This window comes from Equus asinus, chromosome 20 (genome assembly GCF_041296235.1).
Source record: "Equus asinus isolate D_3611 breed Donkey chromosome 20, EquAss-T2T_v2, whole genome shotgun sequence".
NCBI classification, from domain to species: Eukaryota; Metazoa; Chordata; class Mammalia; order Perissodactyla; family Equidae; genus Equus; species Equus asinus.
In genome coordinates, this window is record NC_091809.1 from 108,318,747 (window position 1) to 108,340,147 (window position 21,401).

Consider the following 21,401-nt stretch of genomic DNA (forward strand, 5'->3'; position numbering starts at 1 on the left):
AACACATCCTCATGAGAAGTAACATAACTGCTATTAGAAATTACTGAGAAAAAACAGTGCCTATAAATAACTAAGTGTATCAATTAGCAACCAATGGAATATGTTTGTGGGTGACAACTATCTCAAGTAGAAATGATCACTCATCACTAAGCTTTATTCAATTAGCCAAGCAAATGAGAAGGAGAATGCCACGGCTGAATTTTTATACTTCCTTATCTCTCACGTGTTCTTCTTGAAAACTCAATGCATTCCTCACTGAGGGCAACATATGGAATGGCTAAATAGCAAGTATTAATTCAAAGCCCTTTTTGTCTCCACTCTCCCAGGATATAAAATACAGCTGAAACCAAAGTTGGAGCATGAAACGCAGCCTTTCCTCTCCTAGGCTCAGATAACAGATTTGCAGCCAAATGGAATTTTACCAGACTTTCTAAAAGGAGTAACATTGTGTGAGCACTGTTCCCTTGGGAACTGAACAAAAATGAGATGTCTATCACCAAGGGTCCTCCAGGAAAAATGTTAAAAGAAATGGGCATTTGTCTTGACCTGGAGACAACTGCAGAAAAGTACAAATACCTAAGAATGGCTTAAACTAAGAACTTGAATTTTTCCCAAATATGATAATAAAAAAGATGCTAAAATTTATTGACTGTCTGTTATCCATTCTTTCAACAACATTTATTGATTGTATATAAGACGCCAAGAACTGTGCTCTAGCTTTCACATGAACTGTATCATTTGGTCAAGAACTCCATAAAGTACAGATTAATTTCTAGATGAATCGCTTGCCTAAAGTCATGCAACAAATAGGGCCTTTTATTCAAGAAGTATTATTAAGGGTCTATTACATACCAGCACTTTTCTATGCACTTTTCTATGTACATCATTAACATTAGAGGGGGCCAAGAATGAGAGTATAAATTGAGGCCCCTATATCACATCTAAAGATTTAAAATTATAAACAGCAGTGTGCTGGATCCAGCTGTTGTCAGCTCAGGAAAGCCAAGCATATGCATCTCTGCCCAAATTCACAATCACTAATGTTGCACTAGTAGCTTGAAATTTACCCACAGCAGGAGCGTTCACACCACAGCAAACGGCAAAAGCTATAAATTGGACAGTTGTTGTTGTTTTTTCAGAGAGCCTCTTGTTAAACATTTACTAGCACACCACTGCTTATAACAACCAGACTGTTGAATAAAATATGTTCTATCCCCCAACCTTGAAAAATATATTTCACGATGACCTAGAAGGCAAGTCTGAATTTAGAATTCCCAGATTCCTTGTTGTTCCACGCCAGAATTCAGCAGGGAAGGGAGAACCAGTCCCTGGACTGCAGCCCCCAGCCTGTAGCCTGAGGTCCACAGCTCTCTCCACTTCTCATGCCATCCATGCTTCATCCTGCACTGGGAGGGAGACCCGTGAACAGTCCAGAAGACACCTCTAAGCTTCACATATCTACACATCACACACACATGTAGAGCTGCCCCTGGACCACCTCTTGGGCCTAGGGTTGTACAAACCAGGGATGCAGTACAACCTCAGTGTCTTGGAGGAAGGGAAGAGGACATGCACACACCCTAGAAGCAGATACAAGTCTTTGCAGGTCTGAAATTTCAGGGTCTGGGCTCGTGGAGCATCATCCAGAATGGAGGGATGGTGCAGGCTCCGGGGGGTGCCTTGGTCCCATAGATAAATCACCCATGGGGTGGTACAGATGGCAGATGGCCAGAGTGGAGCCCCTAAAATGCAGGGCTCAGGGTGGGGGCCTCTACTGCTTGTTCTAAGAAAGGCCCAGAACGCAGAAGCTCCAGAGCCCTCAGGGAGTGCATGTTCCACCAAGAAGAGACATAATAGTTTAAATATTAAATGTTTGAAACAAATTATTTTCAAGGTAAAATTGGCTATATTACCACCTCTCTTTTCAGCCCAAGTAAAGTAATATTAATAATTACCATTTATTGACAGCTTATTATTTACTCAGAAATGACTAAGTTCTTGGAGACCAAATGACTAAAAATTCAGAGCTTGGCTACTGATTTTTGTTAGCAAAGTGATTACTCATATTTCTTTATTGTCACAGTGTTTGCTATGGGAAGGACTCAGGCCAGCTTCCCACTCAAGACAGGTGCTCTTTCTATACCCACTGAATGCTTTTGCAAATTCTGGACCAGGCTTGCCCTTTGCTCACGGGTCCAGCCACCATGGGTAATAATGGCACTTTCATTATTTACCTGAGAATTTGAAACACGTGGGCACAGAGAGCTTGTTGTTCAGTGCATACCAACACACCACTGGATTGCACATATATCTAGTAAATACTTCAGTTTAGGCCCCCAAAAATTACTAACAGTAATTACCTTTGGGAAAAAGAATTCAAAAGAGGGAGGAGAAAGACTTACTTTTCATTTAATATCTTTCTATATTTTTCACAATAATAAGAGAGCAGAGGGATTATGGGCCATTTTGGTTTTCTTCTTAATATAGTGGTATATATAAATTGTAGTCTTTTTAACATCATTAAAACACTTTTCTGTGTATTCTATAAACCTTTGTGAAATTACCAAAATCTAAACAAAAAGAGTACAACTATCTATCGACTGTCGTTTGTAAATCCTACTATTTTTCCTTCTTCAAAATAGGAAATGGTGTAAGCAGCAGATCTTTCCATAGGTACTAGATTTCACTGAAGGTAAATAATCCTTCCATCTAAATACATTCTTAAGCCCAGGACGACCCCCTGAGCATCACCATATGCTAAACATACTATATAAATAGACTGTCCCTGGAGTCACCAGGCTCCAGTGGCACCCTCCTCTGGAAACGCCACCCAACTTCACGCCTTAGAGCGAGATCTTGCTCGGTCTTCATCAGATCTGCTGCCTGGACCACACTGAAGAAGTCTCTCGGGTAATCCAGGGCATCTTTCATGAGTGCATGTTCACCACGAAAGAGGGCATCATTTATTTCTTTTTAAAATGAAAGCTGAGTTTCAATGTGTTTCTAATGTCTAACACATCAGCTTTACTTAACACGGAATTAATTTTAAGAATAAACTTTTTTTTAATCCAAAAAAAGAAACACATGGTCAGGGCATCAACTTTTCTGGCTCTGGTACCGATGCCTTCTGTGGTTCACGAACCTCGATGGTCTCCTTGGCTGCACCTGGAGTCCAGAATATCACTGTCATTTGCTGCTTCCAGGACAGTGCCCTGAGAGGCAGAGTGCCATAGCACACCAAAGCCTGGGAAGGGTTAACGGATGGCAGAGAGCCCAGAGTCTTCAAGAGGCTACTTACAGTCAAGAGCAGGATTTGTGTGTCTGCTGCTTGTTTGTTTTCAATGTGGGAATCAATTCTTTATGTGCAGGTTTTTAAGCTTCAACTATTGACAGCTTTGTTTGTTGTTCTTGTTTTGTTTTGTTTCACTCTTCTATTAGAAACCACATACATGCAATACATTGTTTTCAACAACTTTCTTGAAATTGGAGCGGAATTTGCCTAAGGTGTTCCAGTAATTGTTACTAAAGCACAAAGTGTGAAATAAAAATTAGTTGAGTGTACTGCTGCTATGTTCTCTGAATGTCTTAAATAGAAATAACTGACTGCTTCTGGCATACCTATAACCCCAGTTACTGGGGGTTTAAAATGCCTGAAACATTTATGAGGGCATCCTGCATACACACACCCGTCCCCACGCATGGGAAACAAAACCGGCTGTTATTGTCACTGGATGCTGGGTGTCAGTAATTTGACCTGGGGACTTGGGGGGAGGAAGGTGGAAGATAGAGGAGGGGACCACAGGTGAAGGGATGTGGTTTAAACTTAACCTTGAAAGGAGCTGACGGGCCTCACGGAGGGTGGGCCCGCTGCAGGTCTGGAAGGGGGAGCTGTCCAGGCAAGAACTGTCTTGCATCTCTCTCTCTGCCTTAGCTCCTCTGCTCCAACCTCAGAGCCTCACAGCTGTGAGAGTCCTGGGGACAAGAACCAACAAGCTGCAGGCAGAGGCCACTTCAGTGTCTTCCTGGGAAGGCTGGTGTGGGTGGGAGGAGGCCAGGGGGCCCATGAGTTTCTTTCCTGGGTTTTAGTTGCCACCCGCAGACTTTCTTTTAGGAGGATCTGGACCCTGTTAGGAATGAGGATTCGAGACTCATGCACCAGCCCTGCCCCTGCACTGGGCACTCCCCGGGGGAATGCCCGGCAGCCAGGCTCCCGGGCCCTGGCACACGGCCCACCCTGGCCTTTCCCTTTTGTCACCCTGAGGGCTGTGTGTTGTGGGTCAAGTGACTGGGCAAGCCGATGCCTTCAGAAAAGCCCCATACTCTCTCGCAGCTTCCGTTCACTCCGGCCAAAGCTGCAGAGAAAGGAGGGCATCGCACCCAGGGGCCCCATCCCAACCTTCCTACCAGCCCCTGACAACTAGGCAAGCTCCTGCCAAAGAGGCTCATACAGAATATTCTACGGGCAAGAAGTTACCACCTCAGCTCTGCTCCGGTGGGAGCCAGTAGGTCATGCCTGTTAAACGCTCATCTCAATGCGTTTTCTCCAAGTGAGTTTTGCAGTAAAAGAGCTGTGGCTGTGAACAGTGGGACGGGAGAGGGAGAGCCCCTGCCCTTGCTTCTGCTGCTGCTGCTGGCTCAGGGACAGGAGAGGAGACAAGCAGAACTGCTGCTCCTTCTACCAGGAAAGAGTCTGCACTAAGGTAAAGCTTTGCAGAGTCATGGGGTTTCGTGGCTCCAGGCACTTGTAGTACTTAAAAGTTTTTTCTCTTCCTAACTGCTTCTCCTCTGGGCCATAAAAGCTCTTTACTTTTCTTTACTTTCTTTCTTCTTTTTTTTTAACCTCCAAGCTCCCTTCAGGAGTGGCTACACCTTCAGATTGGGACATCCTTCCTCATTTGCAAACCTCAGCTGTGTCTGGGGGCAGGGCTGCAGCAGAGCTGCCAGGAGCAGAAAGAAAGGCTTCCAAGTACTAGCACTACTTAGGGAAACGGGGGCAGATGGATCTGGGATGTGACGGGCACCAGGAGGCTGCCTCCCCAAAGGACATTTAGGATCAAAGCCATTTTCTTTCCTTGGTCTATTTTGCGTGGTTCGGCGCCTAAAGCACATCTGAGAACAGGTATGACGGATCTCAACTTTCCCTTATTTGACGAGCTTGTGGATTCCAGTCTCTGGATTGGGGTGGTGGGAGCATCCAATTGGAAACCCAGGCACATGTGTCTTACAGCCATGTGGGCTGCGAAGGGGTTGGCCCATCAGGCTTGTGGAATAGGCCTGATTTTGGAATGCAGTGGATCTGATTCCTTCTTGGCAGCTTCCCTTCCCCAATTATGTTTGGCTTAGTCTAGTAGTCAAATTACTTGGTAGTCCCTAAGCTGATCCAGAAAGCATACAGGGAAGACAGAGAGGATATTGTCTAAGAAGCAGCCTGGGTGGTGGGGGAGGAGGGTTCTGGCTGGCTTCTGGAAATATTCCCTGAATAATCCACAACCCAATCCAATACACCCTGGCCCTTGGTTTAGCCCCAAACTGAAAGGACCAGGCTCCTTCAGAACTGACCAGAATACTGGTCCGTTAAGGCCATGCACACCCTTTAATTGTTCTGCTCCCTGAATGTAGCGCAGGAAGAGATATGACAGGTGTTTTGAATTGATTTTGTTAAAAATGTAGGATTTCTCATGATGAATATAAGTTCTGGTTCGAAGATTTAGAAATCTTAAAATCTAGGCCCAGTACTCTGCCTCACCTCAGTAAACAAATGCCTTGATCATTTGAGTTCCAATCTGAATGTGGCAATTCCATCGGAGTGAAGTCAAGTTTTCCCTTTTATAATTTAGGAAGAAAGTATTTGACAAAATGTGATACTTTAAACGAGATAGCAGACAGGATGGGGAAACTATTCAAGAGATTAGACTGTTTTTTAAATGGTTTTATAGAATTCATTGTTCACATGAGAATATATTCATGAATTATTAAGTAGCACAGCCCCTTATTAAATCAAGTTAAAAAAAAAAAGAAAAACCTCTAAGTTGAAGATCCTTGGGTTGCAAGGGTAATGAGTAGAGTGCGTATGTATTCAAACGATATTAAAGTTGAGACACTACAAATACAGTCTGGCCAACCCTACCATACCAAGTGGAAATTAATTGAGCTTTATGATTTAAAAGTTGAAATAGAAAAGAATAGTAATTTTTTTAAGCCCTTATGGTGTAATGTCTGGAAAACTTCTTCTTGTCCTCTCCCTCCGACGATGAAACGTCAGATGGTGAAGTCAACTAACTACCAACAATCTTGAGATTTAGCTGCTATTTTAATAGCACATTTTTGGTAAACTGAAATTATTGCATAGAAAATTATTCAGCCGTAGATTCTCAGGACGTAGTACTATATTCTGGACAAGATGCCTGTTTTCTCTGCTTTCAAGTCAGTTACTTCACCTCTCCAGGCTCAAGATAATCTGGAAAATGGAAGTGATGGCATCAGTCTCATAGGGTTTTCTGGAAGATTAAATATAATTAGCACAATAGAAAGCACGAGCAGAGTGGCTAGGACATCACAAGTGCCAAATAAGTGGTTTTATACATAGACCTCGCACACATACTACAAAATTTGCATGTTTCTTGCATTTTGATTATTTTCTCATCCTGCCACCTAGAAGCAAGAGGTCAAACGCAGTAGAGAATCCTGCTGTATGAGGCAGATCTGATGGCTTACCTAGGAAAAGAAGACAGAAATCAACAGGTGCTGCTGTTTTATAACATAAGTCCACTCTATTCTTGTCTTCCATTACAAAAAAGAGTTAAGAAATGACAGCCTTTCATTTTGAAGGATGAGTAATCCAGTAGATGACTAAGCCTTCTCAGGTGTATAGTATTAATCTCTATCAATTTTAATATATAGTAACTATGAAGTCTCTACATCAAATTTCTAAGAATGTCACCCAAAACCTATAATTCAAATTTATTGTAATTAGCATTTGAGGAATTTTTGTACTCTCTTTTGTTAGAACTAGAAAATATTCACTTTATATGTGTGCACTGAACTGGCAGACATAGGTTTGGGGCAGCCTCCCCCACTACCCAGCAGTGTGGGCTTTGGCCAGGTCACTCCACCATCTTGCAGCTTCCATTTTCCTTGCACACCAGGTGAGTGCACTGAACCCAGGGATATTGCAGTTCATTTCTGCCTAGCTCTGAGAGTTCTAGTTCTGAGTTCTTCTCATTTCCAAGATCAATGCGTAAACTTAACTTTCAGAGCAACTTTCTTGATTTTCCAAACAGTGCTGAAGAAACCAGCTGACAAAACTTGAATGTATAAAATTTTTAAAAAGACAAAAACCAAACTACATTCACCACTGAAGCAGAATAATTCTAAAACAAACGATTTAGTTGTGCCAAACAGGAGTTCTACGCAAACTTCCATAACTCCGAGGGGGAGAAGGACGGTGAGTGACCTAGGAAGGAAACACACACACACACACAGACACACACACATCAAGTCACAGGATTAAATTAAAAGAAATTGATCCCATTAGACAGGAATTCCCCCGAATCCAGGGTCTGCTTTTCAGGACAGGCAAAACTACCCCCTCCCACCAAAAGCAATCTGATATTTCATAAACTAAGTTATACTTGTGACTAAGGAGAAGCCAAATAATTAGTGTAAAGTAAATAAACATTTTCATTTACATGTGCTTTTTAATTAAGCAAAAAGTTCCCACTGACAATGTGTGTACATATAGATGGCCAGGAGTATTTATTTTTTCTTTTTCTTTTTTTCTTTTTTTCAGAGAAGCACTATAGTTTATCAAATAACGGAATGGCTATGACACTTCAACAGGACTCAATTTTAACCAGTCAGGCGGGCTAAATCGGAAAACACATTTAACAAATCACACTCATGTACAAGCCTATAAATTTTCAGAAAGAATTTGCTTTCAAATACTAATGATCCTTGATATTTTTCTTTTGTAATTTTTATCACATTTGCCCCAATAGAGCTTTAAATAAACCAAGAAAAGTTGAAGAGGGAAGCTCTTATCCTGTTTCTCCGTGGTTTGGTTTGGATTCCATTCACATTTGTCATAAAGCTGAGAAAGGGATTGTGAAGAGTAGAAACAAGCCGCCAGCTTCCCTCATAGACACCCAGACAGTTTAACTTCAGCAGCACCCAGGCTTTCCAGTTCTTCCACACTCTCTCAGCGGCCTGGGGCAGCCTCCCATGGGCCAGGTCCTGACATCACCACCTGTCTTGGAACACCTTCCTCAAGATATCCATTTGGCCAGGCAGGTTGGGAACAGGAGTTGGGTTGCCTTAATAGCTGGAAACGTACTTTTCCATCTTCAGTTCAAATCTGCAAGGTAGAGGAAGGGAAAAAAAGAGAGAGATGGAAAGCTTAAAATGGCAGGTTGGAAGGTAATTAGTGTTTGTTGGTGTAGACGTCCGTAGGTGTGGCCACTTCAACAGAAAGTGGGACATAGGCACAGCGCCATCGTGAAGTACAGGAACAGTGTTTACAGTGGTGGAAACGCACCCATCAAACAATGTATCAGTTGTTTGATCAATTAAGAATCAATGCATCAAATATCAAGATTTATAAAACTTCTCTCAACCAAAACAGTTTCAACCCCGTTAAAGAACACATTATTGAAAATGAGTTGAGTTTAGAATATACATCTACACATACGGAATTTGATGATAAAAATAAATGAGAAGGATTTCTTTTTTCTTCATTGTCCTGCTCCCTTGCAGAACTTAAGATGGATCCTCCTATCATCTGTATGCTGACCTTCCCTAGCCTCTTTCTTCTGCTGCTTGTTTGGGTAATTGCAGTAGATTTTTCATTGGGTTATAATGAAGATTCAGTGAGTCACTGTGTCTGAGGCAGTTAGAACAGTGAGTGGCATGAAGAAGGCATTAGGTAGATGTAAGCTCTTACTATCACTACCTCTTCTACTATTATTTCTATTACTGTAACCTTACCATCAATGTAATTAAGACCAATGTTCTGATTTTAGAACCAGACCAGTTGCTATTTCATAAGATCCCACAAGTAGGTACGACTATTCTTCCAAACTCTCAAGGTAAAAAAAGAAAATTGAAAATCAAAAACCTTCTAGATATTCTTTACTCTTCCCTCATATAAGGTGCTCATTTTTCTGTTTTTTTAATCCCAGAAATATTATATCTATGGTATCTTGTATAATTCCGAGCCCACATTTTGAAAGTTACTTGTAAACTGGAAGGTAACCATGTGTTCTGAAATGTGCAGTATCCAGAGCTCACATCTTAGGAAGAGCAGTCAGAACACTGAGCAGACTTAGGGCAGAGAGAGAACGAAGGGGACACAGGATTATGTCCACAATGAGCGAAGGACTAGCACTGTGGGATAAATCATCCCGTATTGATTTGAAAAATCAGGCCAGGACCAATATGTGAAATGTATTTTAAAAGGTAGATGTGTTCTCAGCATAACAAAGACAAGCTTTCGAGCTTCATATGTCTATTTAGTGTGTGTTGATATTTTGAGGCATCTTTTGCCTGTGATTCTTGGCAAGTAGTTTTGGCAAGTGAATAATGCATCAGTTTATAAATAGATCAAGTCAAGTACCAGCAAGAATAACAAGATAAACAAAATGGGATACAGTGTATATAATTTTTTCCGCTTCTGTTTTGCCTGTGGGCTGTCCATCATCCACACTGATACTTATTTGCTATAACACCAGAATCTTCCTGATTCCTATGTCTGCCTGCCACCCACTGAAAAAGCATAGCCTCGTACTAAGAAGAAAACTTGGTTGAACTGCACGCCTGGGGAACACGTCCACATTCCCACAGGGGGCTTCACATGAGCAACTGCATTCCGAATGGCATTTCCTGACCATTTTTAATAGATTATAGTAATTGCTCTTTTTAAGCAATCTCATAAAATAATTGGTTTTCTGTAAAAACAGGGAGCAAAGGCATTCTCTTTCACAAAACTGGCTTTAACAAAGGAGCCGAAGGTAACAGAAATTTCTCATGAGGACACAAACTGAGGGACATTTCAGATCCGTCTTTGCAGCATTGCTCACTCACCCCATCCTCCCACCTTTCCCTCTACACTTCCACTCCCACTGTTCTTCTCAACTAGATTGCTACAAAAAACTCCAAACAGTGTCTCTAATTGTAGTCCTTTTACCTGCTTCCCATAGCCCATACACACTGTCAGTATCATCTTTCTTTTTAATCTCCTTCATAAAATAAAAATTAAAAGTATCCCATTTATAACAAAGCAAAGTCTAACTCCTTATCTTGCTATGCAGGGTGCTCCCGATCTGGTCTCAACATGCCTTTTAATTTCTCTCTCAGTCTTCTCCCCCATAGCCTTTTGCTCCAGCCAAACCAAATATTTTCTATCATTCAAACTCCATGCATTCAAAGCTTAGTTACTTGGCTCATTTTGCCCCCTCTCCTTGGAATGACCTTTCACAACCTCTTCTTCTTGTGATCCAACCTGTCTGTATCCAGATGAGCTGGCAAATAGAGGTTTAGATAAGGGGCTTACTCTTCTCATGTAAAAACGTCCCGACACAACTGTCCAATACTGGCAGTGTGATTTCATGGAACCACGGGGAGGCCTGGCTTCTTTTAGAGTTTATCCTTCTGCTTGTTGCCTCATGGTTGCAAAATGACTGCTCCATCACCAGGACCACCTCTACTTTACCAAGCAGGCAGAAAAGAAAAGGCAAAATATCATGTGGCAGCTAAGACTATCTCCTTTTCAAAAATTTCCCCATCCAGCAACTTCCAAATATATTTCACTCACCAGAATTATATCACATCCTAATCTCAGCTACAAGTAAAGCTGGGAGATATAGCTGTTTACTAGTCACGTGATTGCTCTGAAGAAGTCAATGTTGTATTAGCGAGGAAGGAAAATAAGATGGATAGATATGCACTCAGCAGCATTGATCACATCCTTTAAGACTTCTTCAAATAGCCATCTTCTCTAAGGCGGTCCCTGGAGTCTCTCGGGCAGCTACCAAGGCAGTTTGTGCCCAGCCTTATTCTTGGTTCACTTTCACAATTACCTCGCTTTTGCTGAGGTCTGGAACTTCATCATGATCTCTGTGGCCTCCAGGGCAGCAGGCACAGAAGCTCCTTAGCATGTGTTTCAGCGATAAGCTCACACATGTGGAGGAATAGGAGACCACTCTTCTGTATTTAGGTATGATTGTGTTCCACTGTCACACAGCATGCCTTAGACAACTTGATCCAGGACAGGCAAGCTACTGCCGAGGGACTAGGCATGGCTCATAGCCTGCTTTCGTGGAGCCAGAAGGTGAGGATAGTTTTTACATTCTTATAAGGTTAAAAAAAATAAAACAAGAGTATGTGACAGGGCCTGTGTGTAGCTTGCAAAGCCTAAAATAGGTACAACCTGCCCTTTTACAGAAAATGCTTGCCAACCTCTGACTGAGATAAAAATGTGCTGCCTTTCTCCTCTTAGGCCTTGTGCATCATATGCTATTTAGGGACCTGGTTATATCATCCCCCACGTACCACACCCATGACTGTCCTTTGAAACTACGATCGGAGAAACCCGGGCAGCTGCCCCTCTCCTATCAGGAGGGCTGAGCGTCCCCCTCGCAGACAGCCTGACCTGCGCCCTGCCCGAGGGCGCCTACTTGCATCCTGGAGCTGAACCCCAGCTTTGAACAAAATGACATTTTGGGTGATATTTTTTAGGTAATAGCGCTCCCCCATTGCTATATAAATTATTTTTAAAAAGGATAGGAGTTCCCAAATAGAAATAAGCATGAGGCCCAGGGAATTGTATTTCTCCTTTCATCAGTAGATACCTCTAGTGTGGTTGAGCTAAAAGGAGAAAGCCGTCTTTTTTGTCTTAACTCGGCTTCACACCCTGACTCCAATCATCCAAGCTAATGATTTGAGCAAGTTTATGCAAAACAATCACCGAAAAGCTGTTTAATGTTGTGTAAAGTATTTTTTCAAGTTACTGTAGCGAAGTATAAAGTCTTCCCATCTGTAAGTTCAAGAAAGATGGGGAGCTGTTTCGTCTTGCTCGTCACTGAACCCTGCACATTGATCGCGGGGCCGGGTACCAAGAAGGAATTTGTCAGCAGTCACTGTGCGTGTGTGTGTGGGGGGGGGGGGGGGGGGGGCGTGCACGTGCATGCATGCCTGCCTCCCCTTCACCCCAACACAATGAGGTCTTGTTTCCGTTGTCACATGTCACCTTCTATTAATTATGAGCTGATCATCTTATGGAAGAAGTTAAGAAGTTCTGCTTCTTCCATATAAGTTCAGAGCCCTGGAAAATAATATAGGAAGAAAGTAAGATTTACAACCTTGACACGATTTCTGAAGGTCAAACTGACAGCCATTAGTGGAATCGGAATCCACACCGAGGTGCCTGGTCCCAACACTTTGGGGCCTCTCTTACACTTGATCTCCTGTCCTATAAATATAGCATGTCCTCACATTTCGTGGATTTCTTAATAAAAAGTCACCTATTCGCAAGTAAAGTGAAGTTCATAAAAGCACTCAGGAAAGGCTTAGAGTAAGCTAACTGAAATATCAAGGCACTCTATGAAAACGGAAAAGCTGGGAGGAGGAGCCGGCCGGGTTCCCTTCGGAGCGCAGGTACGGTTATGCCGCGCGGAGCAGGTGTGCTGCGCAGTGAAGCGGCGCAGGGCGGACCAGCAGAGCGCAGTGCCCGGGACCGCAGGACCTCTGAACCGAGCAAACCGCGTTAGCATCCCCGCGTCGGAACAGGGCCACTGTGGGAGGGGAGCCCTTTCTTCTCAACACGCATGCGCAATCCGGCCCCAGCTAAAACAGCACAGGTGCGATTGTCAGACTTCCAATTGTGGAGCATTTTTCTCCCTTAAGAAATTCCAGAGCTTTCACCCAAGCATGATTATGGAAGTGCTTCTGTCATCGGTCTGAACTTATTATCTAAACTTTCTTTGAGAAAGACGAGGAATTCCATGGGTCTGGAGCCTGATGCAGCACATTTCTTATTGACTCTCAGTCGCTGTGTTGCTGTTTACAGCCTTGGAAATACTCTCCCCAGAGCAAAGGTCCCCGCGCTGATAAATCAGACGCAAAGTGGCCGCTCAGCAAATAGCAGAGGCCAGAGTCCAAGTGAATGGTTCCCACTCTGAGAGGTCAAGGTCAGGCCCGTCTGCCTAAGACTCTCTTAACACTGGCTTGTCGTGGCAGGTAGCGGACAAGATTTACCTGCGAGGACCAGAAACATGCACTGTGCCATCCAGAAGGCAGAGGTGCTGGACGGGGCTCACCTGATGCAAGTCCTCTGGGACGATGGCGGGGAGTCTCTCTACCCCGCCGTGTGGCTGAGAGACAACTGCCAGTGCCCGGACTGCTACCTGGACTCTGCGAAAGCGCGCAAGCTTCTCGTGGAAGCTCTGGATGTGAATATTGGTATCAAAGCCTTGAAGTTTGACAGAAAAAAGGTAAGGCTCTCTAAAGAATCTCTCCCTCCTCTCCAAAGTCAAATATAGGGGCTGGTGTCCAATAACTTAAATAATGATGATTTTTCATTTGATTGTATACATAACCATGTGTATATAGTACTTGGTGCAAAGTAAGCATGCTCAGTAGATGGACACTTCTGCTATTATTATTACTATTTTTATTATTATTACCACTATTTTTAATAAAATATACAGTGTTGTTCAACATTCCTTCACTGAGTGGCAGCCCTGGAGACACCATCAAACTATTTCTATAATAAAAGGAATGCTCTGGGCCTCCGTTCACTCATCTGTCAAGTAGAACTACTAACAGAACTTGTTCAAAGGGATGATGTGAGGAGTCAGCGAGATCCTGTGGGTACAACGTGGTTTAACATGGTGCCTGGCGGACGGCGAGCCCTCAAAAAGTGTGACTCTCAAAACCACAACCAGATGTGCCCTCTGCCCTGTGTTACTTTCTTCTGAATTTGCTAGGGTAGTTATCAGAAGAGCAAGGCCATCCTCTCCCCACTCTTGTCTTTGTCTCAACTTGAGGACTTTACGCCCAGGGACTGCTTGCAGGCTGTGTGCCCCAGGAAGAGGTATTCACTCCTCCATTCCTCACCTGCAAAGTGTGAGCATTAGGTGTGCCTTCTCCCCAGAGCTGTGTGAGGACTAAATCAGTCATGTTTTTAGGGCTTGTTATGCAGTATACACTCAAAATGGTGTTGTTTTTATTATTATTATCCGCCTTATCATCATCATTACTATTTCTGATACTCCTGTCAGGAGTCTTAATTGATGGCTAACTCCAAGTCATCACAGAAAGTATGGGGACATCAGGTTTTAAGGACCTAGAATAGGAATTTCAGATCTAGTCAGATTTTCTTTCTTGTGTGAAATATAAGGGGCCTCAGACCTCAGATGGATCCTCTTGGCTTTCAGTTTCCTTCTTGTCCAAAAAGTTATTCGACACCTGTGTGTACATAAGGGGGGAAACAAACGCAGGGGCTAATTGGATTCCCTGATTATTTTAAACCACATTCAGAAGCAGCAACGGTCGAGAACTGAAGTGTGAAAGTATAATATGCATACGGATGATATTCACTTTCTGTATTATAAGGTGCATATCACGTGGCCAAATGAGCATTACAGTGAATTTGAAGCTGATTGGCTGAAGAAAAGATGCTTTTCCCGGCAAGCCAGAGAAAATCTCCAAAGAGAATTGTTTTTGCCAGGTAACTTTGCAGTTATGGTCTTCAATGTCTTTTAAAACATATGGTAAGAAATTTGCTCAGAAGCAAATTCAAACCCTTGTGCTTTGGTTAAAATATTGTAATTTATGTGTAATGTTTAATGATTTACCAGGACCGATCATTTGAGTGGAGATGAAAAGAAATACAGAGCAGTTCTAGACATTCTAAAGAGAGAGAAAGAAATAAGCCCATCAAACATATATCCTTGTCCTCTGAAATGAAACCTGGCACTTGGCAGATACTCCATAAGCGTTCACTGCAAAAATTAGGTTGAACCAGAGGCAGACTGGCCCTTCTTAATGATTTTATCTAAGCCCAGAACAACACCGAATCAATAGGCAGGAATTCCTAACCTGGTATCCACAGATAAAATTATGTGATCCCTGAACCCCATGAAATGATATACACAGCATTGAGAGTGCATGAGTGTGTGTGTGCGTGTGTGTGTGTGCACACAAGCACATTTGCTTGGGGAGAGTTTATATGAATCTCTAGGGAACCAGAGACCTCTAAAATGTTCATAAAATCTGCAATACATGGATTCAGCGGGAAAAGAAGAGTTTAATTCTTGAGCTGAGAGACAAAATAAAAATGACTACTCAATAGAAGTAGAAAGTTATTTTTTAAATATCACCTTTAGGAGACACACGATAACAGAGCTCAAGCAGAGGTGCTGGGGAGAAGTGGAAAGTATTAATTCTCTCCCTGTGCAGTTTGAAGATTTGTAACATAAGATTAGCTGGGTCAAATGTAGATTCTAAAAAACATGACGGTTCTTACTTATTTGCTCGAATCCTGACTTCTACAATCACACTAACAAGGCAAGTTTCCCTGAACCAGACATACTGGACCACTGTCCATTTGAGCAACTGACCAGCCTTGTTGAATTTTGTAAAACCTCTCCTGGGAATTCTGGGTCATACACCAAGATAGAGATTTGCCTTGCTTCTTTCAAATCTGAAATTCTCAAACATGTGTAGTAACTCTCCACCGTTTTAAATGCTAGACATACAGCAGTTTACTGGGTGTGGAGATGTTACTGTTTAATCAGCTTGAACCACACAGGTTCAGTGTGTCCTACAGCTGTCAATAGAATATGATATTGTCCCCTTCCTGTCCAAGCATAGGTCAGTCTCGCCAAGAACCATTCTCTTACTCTCACCATTCTGATAGCTGACACGGTTTTGCCCCAGTGCTTTCTGTCTAAACCACTGGAATCCATTTTCCTCTTTATCTCGCCAGCTAACTGGCGGGATCCAGGTGGGTATCCAGGGGAGATGTTTTCCCTGCCTTCCCCCAGTGAGCGCATTGCTAGATTCTTAAAGGAGTCTCCAATTATGTGGCTGAGTGGCAATTGTCTGGGTCATAGAGCAGTATCACAAATGTATTTTTTATTTATTTTAGATTTCTCCTGGTCCTCAAAATATTTTTCCTTAACTCTGCTCTAATTTTGTAATCCTGTTGGATTTTACTTTAATTTCCTTCAATTTCTTCTTTTCATTATTTCAGGGAATAAAAACCAGGTTTTTAGTATTACAGCTTAAGCTTTTAAGCATTGTAAAAGGATATGGCCACCTCTCTCCATTAACATTTCTTGACGAGCACAGTTTTATAGCTTACGTTTCTCAGTACTATCAGGCAGTAGCAAAATGGAAATGATACTACACTCAGTTAAGTAGTGGAAAAAACTGGTCACACTCCCAGGCTGCAAGCATGAATAACATGAGGAGAACTGGCTGCTATTTAGACGCTGGAAAATATTTTAGTGGTTTAAAACAAGATCAGATTTTTAAAATATATTCTCAAGCTGTGCAGTTGGTGGGTTAAAGAAGAGATTAATGGGCCACTTTTGGAATATTGTTTCTCTGGCTGTTTGCCTGTGGAATTTGATACCTTCTTTCACTGCCATTGCATATTTTCAAACATTTATTCTCCAGGATATGTAAACAAGCTCAGTTACATTTGTGAAAGGATTTTGTTTTTAGTCCTCAGTGGCAATGCTTCCTCATCTGCTCTTTCCTGAGAGAAAGGAAAGCCTTTTAAAGCCTGATGTCAAGATGCAGGCCACTTTCCCTGGATCTTTGCTTGGCACCAGATGTTGAACTCAGAAATGAAAGGACAAAGGGTAATCAACCAGAAAAAACTCTTGTCACAGGATGGTCACAGCTGGAAGGAAGACATGGGCATTAATCATTCCCTCATAAATTTCTATTCAGTTGCACATATAGTGAGCACCCATTTTGTGCTGGAAACTGTAAGAAAATACCAAGTTAAAGAAAGACATAGATGGGGCTGGCCCCGTGGCCGAGTGGTTAAGTTCGAGCGCTCCACTGCAGGCGGCCCAGTGTTTCGTCGGTTCGAGTCCTGGGCGCGGACATGGCACTGCTCATCAAGCCACGCTGAGGCAGCGTCCCACGTGCCACAACTAGAAGGACCCACAACGAAGAATACACAACTATGTACCGGGGGGGCTTTGGGGAGAAAAAGGGAAAAAAATAAAATCTTTAAAAAAAAAGAAAGACATGGATTCTGTCCTCAAGGATTTATCAAGTCTAGGACGGGACATTAGCCATGAAAACAAATAAGCACACTACATTAGTTTAAGTCTATTAAAGCCTGCCTAGAAGGTTAATTATAACGTGGAGGAAGGAGTCTGAGGAAACAAGGAAATGGTCCTTAGAAGGGAGGTAATGCTTGAGCTGGGTTTTGAAGAATCAGTTTGTCAGGCAAAGATAGAAAGTAAGGAAACTCTTGACAGAGAGAAACGCTGGTAGAAAGTCATAGCAGTCTAAAATAGCAGGGGGCTTTGGGAAGCTGCAGGTGGTTTAACACTGGTGAGGTTAAAATGGCTAGGCAACAGAGAAGAAGGAGGGGGACAAACCGGGAAGTGGCTGACGTGCCCCACTCAGAGGCTCAGGCCTACGCGCTCAGGCCAGGAAGCTTCCCTTACATGGAGCTCAGGGATGGTCCTGCCCATAGTTCCCAGGCTGAGGCTCTAAGGCCAGGGGAATGAGTGCAAGATCATTATGCATTTAAGAAGATTGCTTTATTTTTTTTAGAATGCATTTTACATTTTCAAAGTGTGTCTTTCTGATTTTGAACAAATGCGTATAATTTCTCAAATGCCTACAAATGTGTGAATGTCTCCTTAGTTTCGTTTTTCTCTTATTGCATTCTCCCCTCCTCCAGTGCACCCCTTTGGTTCTTGGTTTGTATTTATTTTACAAAAGAGAGTGAAGTGATTGGCTCTGTGTTGTGGAAAGGTCTTGGTCATGGTCATCTGTGTTGGATGGACTGGCTGGCGTGGAGAGTGGCTGGGAGCAGGGTGACCATAGCGTAGCCTAGAAATGGTCCTGCAACAGACACTAAGAGCTTAAACTAGGGAAGTAGCAAAGAAGATGGGGGTAGAAGTTGTCTTCAAGAGAAATGTATATTGATCTGTAGGACACAAAGTTACTAGCCCTGTTCTCTAATATCTACCAACCTAAAACTCGACTGTTAAAGACTAGCATGTGAACATTTCCAACATAAAGATAAAAATCGAAGACTTTAATAAAACATTGGAAATATAAAGATTTTTTAATGGAATTGTATTTTAACTTCCATTTGATGTGAAATTGATATAATTATACACTCATTTTTGTGACTAACTTCAAGGTGCAAAATTTCCATAATATAATTAATAGGAGAAAAATGGGAGAAAAATCAGTACACAATATGATCCTATATATGTGAACCTAAATATTGTTCTTTTTATTAACACTCAATATCAGAATGGATGCTTGTCTTCCTCTCTCTCTCTTTGAATTGGTACTGACATATTTGTATATTATTCTCTGACTTTAGTAATATTTGTTATTGCAAATTGAGGTTTAAAAGGTTGTAATTTGAAGAAAACCTTTTTTCCATGGAAGCAGTCAGCTCAGTTTTCTCAACAATCCAGGGACTGAGAACATCACACAGTCAGAAAAGAACATCTCCTCTCACTTCGATATGCCCCCCTTATAGCAGAGCAAGTCTTCACGTCTGCTAATCAGATATACCACACTTCCGTCCATGGCTATACCCCCTCCTTTGTTTCAAAAGGAACATATCACAAGAGGGAGCGAAAACTCTTGTGACCCAGTGACTGTCAGGGCCAGCTAAGTCTCTGTATCCTACACATGGCAAGAAAAAATAGAGCTCCCCTTTTCTTGCAGAGGGCCATATGTTTACTTGAAGATGAAGATTTTGTTATGGGGCACAGAACAGAACCAGTTTGGCACAGAGGCCGTTTTTACAGAGATTTGTCAAAAAGCAAAAATTACTGTTTTTTTTTTTTAATTAGCAAGTAATGTACACAGTCAATATGCCTAACTCCCACGCGATATTTCACCCCTGTCGCTAAGCCTTGCCCCATCCCTCACCCATTCTTGAACTCCCAGAGGTGGGAGTCTGCAGTGCAGGTCAGGGATGGAGTGAGGGGGTTTGTTTCACTGATTAATTGGTCATTATAAATTGGGCCGGGAGTTTGTTGTTTTTTTCATGCTGCCTTAGAACGTCCCAGCTGTATCAGGGCTGCCAGGTCAAATGGCTTCAGAACAGCTCCGTCGAAACAGCTGGGGCAGGGCAGTCAAGCTGCCACATCATGTACCCAAATGTTTTCCCTTCCCAGGAAACACACAGTAAAGATTCCTTCCCTGAGCTCAGCCAGGCTCCCACTCTGATGCACAGGTGGGAGAAAAGCTCACAGTCTCCATGTGTTTCAGAAGCAAGCCTCTGTTCTGTTTTGCCTATCGTATGTGAAACGGACCTGTTCGCTTTCAGAGAAATGTCTTTAGGGTTTCTATGAAATGAATGCAGGTATCTTAAATGCCTGTGAGTTTATGAATGTGTTTTTTGCTTCATTTTTCTTCTGTGCCATGTTGATGTCTTCTGATGTGTCTTACTCTTTTCTGAATTACATATCATTTATTACCCCACTCAATTTCTGCATTGTACTTGGTAAACTTATAACCACATACTCAAAGAAAAATATTAAAGATAAGTCTAATTTACGACTGGATACATTATAGAAATTTTTTTTAAAAGACTGTATACTACATCTGTTACTTTAAAAAAACTCTTAGGTAAGAGACATTAATTATATTCTTTTTTAAAAATCATTTGTATTACTTAACAACTTCATCAAACAAAGTAACAGAGCATCATCTAATGATAGTGCTAAACAGAACTTTGAAAAGCTGGTGTCTTTAAAGGCCTTGAAAAAATCTGAGTATATTTTTGAGAACCTAAAGCAAATCTACTTCAAAAAAGAATTATTGTAGCCTTTTCATATTTTTTTCAGTGTACTTGCCACATCGAAAATTAGGGAAAATATACTCACTTGTTTTACTCTTGGAAAGTAATTTTCTGTAGTTACACTAAAGTAAATTTATTTCTTTTCTATTTTTTTTTCAAATGGGGTAAAAGCAGAAAGAGCTTCCTTCAATGAGTGAAAAACTTCCATTTCTAACAGACTAGGCTTATTTTTCTTGCAGCCCAGGAGTGAGTTTTATAACATTGGCAGTTGGACTGCAAATTTAGAATTTATAAATTTAGAAAATTCCAAAGTGTGGCCATTTCAAAAAGTAAGGTTGGATTGCTGTATATGCTGGCTTCATTTTTACCAAACCTACATATAAGTTATAAATTTAGCCTGCGATTTTTGTTAGTGCCTACACATCAGGGGATTCACCAGCCAAAAAAAGAGGACAACTGATTAAAAAATTATTACTTTTCACTTCTGGTTCCGCTTGGCTTCTTCAAGATGGCCGAACATAGAACTACACAGCTTTAGTTTTGGGCATGTAAATGTCTTCATCATACTTAAATTTCTCCTTTTAAATTCCAGTCCCAAACTTTCAAATAGGCTCATGGAAAACATTGATGATTTTTAATTAAAAACAATTTTTATAAGCCTGTAGAAAAAAAAATTTATTTTTAAACAAATTTTGATTTTGTTATTTATACATTCTGTTGATTTGCCTTATTTCCAGCTGAGCAAATTCCATAAATAATGTTTAAACTCTACCCCATTCAAGGAATTCTCTAACTTGATATATTCTTTTTCTTGAAATTCTGTGTTTTTCTCAATCTGTAACTTCTCTCTTAATCAGAAGAGCAGTATAGCACTGAAAGTAAGAGTGCTCTTGGCCCTAAGCTTTGCTAAGTCTGTGATTTGAGTAACTTACATAACCCTTCTATGCCCCCAAATTCTTTATGTGCACGATAAAGATAGTATCTGCTTACCTTCCTGAGTAGGACCATGTTGGATGAAGAGCAATGTCGCACATGACGTATTAACTCACTTCATTTCACAAGGTCTCCTTGAGAGTAGTTGTAAATAAATATAGAGAACAGCTCTGAGCGGCTTCTTGACCTTCTTAAACAGTACGTCAGTTTAAAAAGATATGCAGAGTGAGTCCCATTAGTGAAATCCTCCTCCTCGTCTCCCACTGGCTGTCAAGCTTCCGTGTGCCTTGCCTGTTTGCCCAGAGAAGACCAGTATTCGACAGGTTATGGGGGAAGAGATTGCACAGGTTGTCCCTCTTGCCAACAACCTAGTTGGAGCCTTTTACCATCTCACGTCTAGAGTGCTGAAATAGCATGGCCTCGGTTCACGCACAGCTTGCACACTCTG

General features: G+C 41.9%; 1 protein-coding gene across 4 annotated transcripts in view; it reads left to right on the forward strand.

The window, feature by feature from the left end:
• Positions 1-4,288: 4,288 nt before the first annotated feature.
• BBOX1 (gamma-butyrobetaine hydroxylase 1) overlaps positions 4,289-21,401 on the forward strand; it is a 60,284-nt gene continuing 43,171 nt past the window's right edge. Inside the window, exons 1-4 of one of the 4 annotated variants that reach the window (XM_014831458.3) lie at positions 4,333-4,547; positions 4,848-5,119; positions 13,231-13,484; positions 14,608-14,722. In XM_014831458.3, the coding sequence (XP_014686944.2) occupies positions 13,266-13,484; positions 14,608-14,722 (334 nt within the window). In that variant the 5' untranslated portion in view covers positions 4,333-4,547; positions 4,848-5,119; positions 13,231-13,265. Of the gene's footprint in view, positions 4,701-4,847; positions 5,120-13,230; positions 13,485-14,607; positions 14,723-21,401 lie in introns of all 4 variants that reach the window. The other 3 variants (XM_070491373.1, XM_014831460.3, XM_070491374.1) reach the window with 3 other exon arrangements.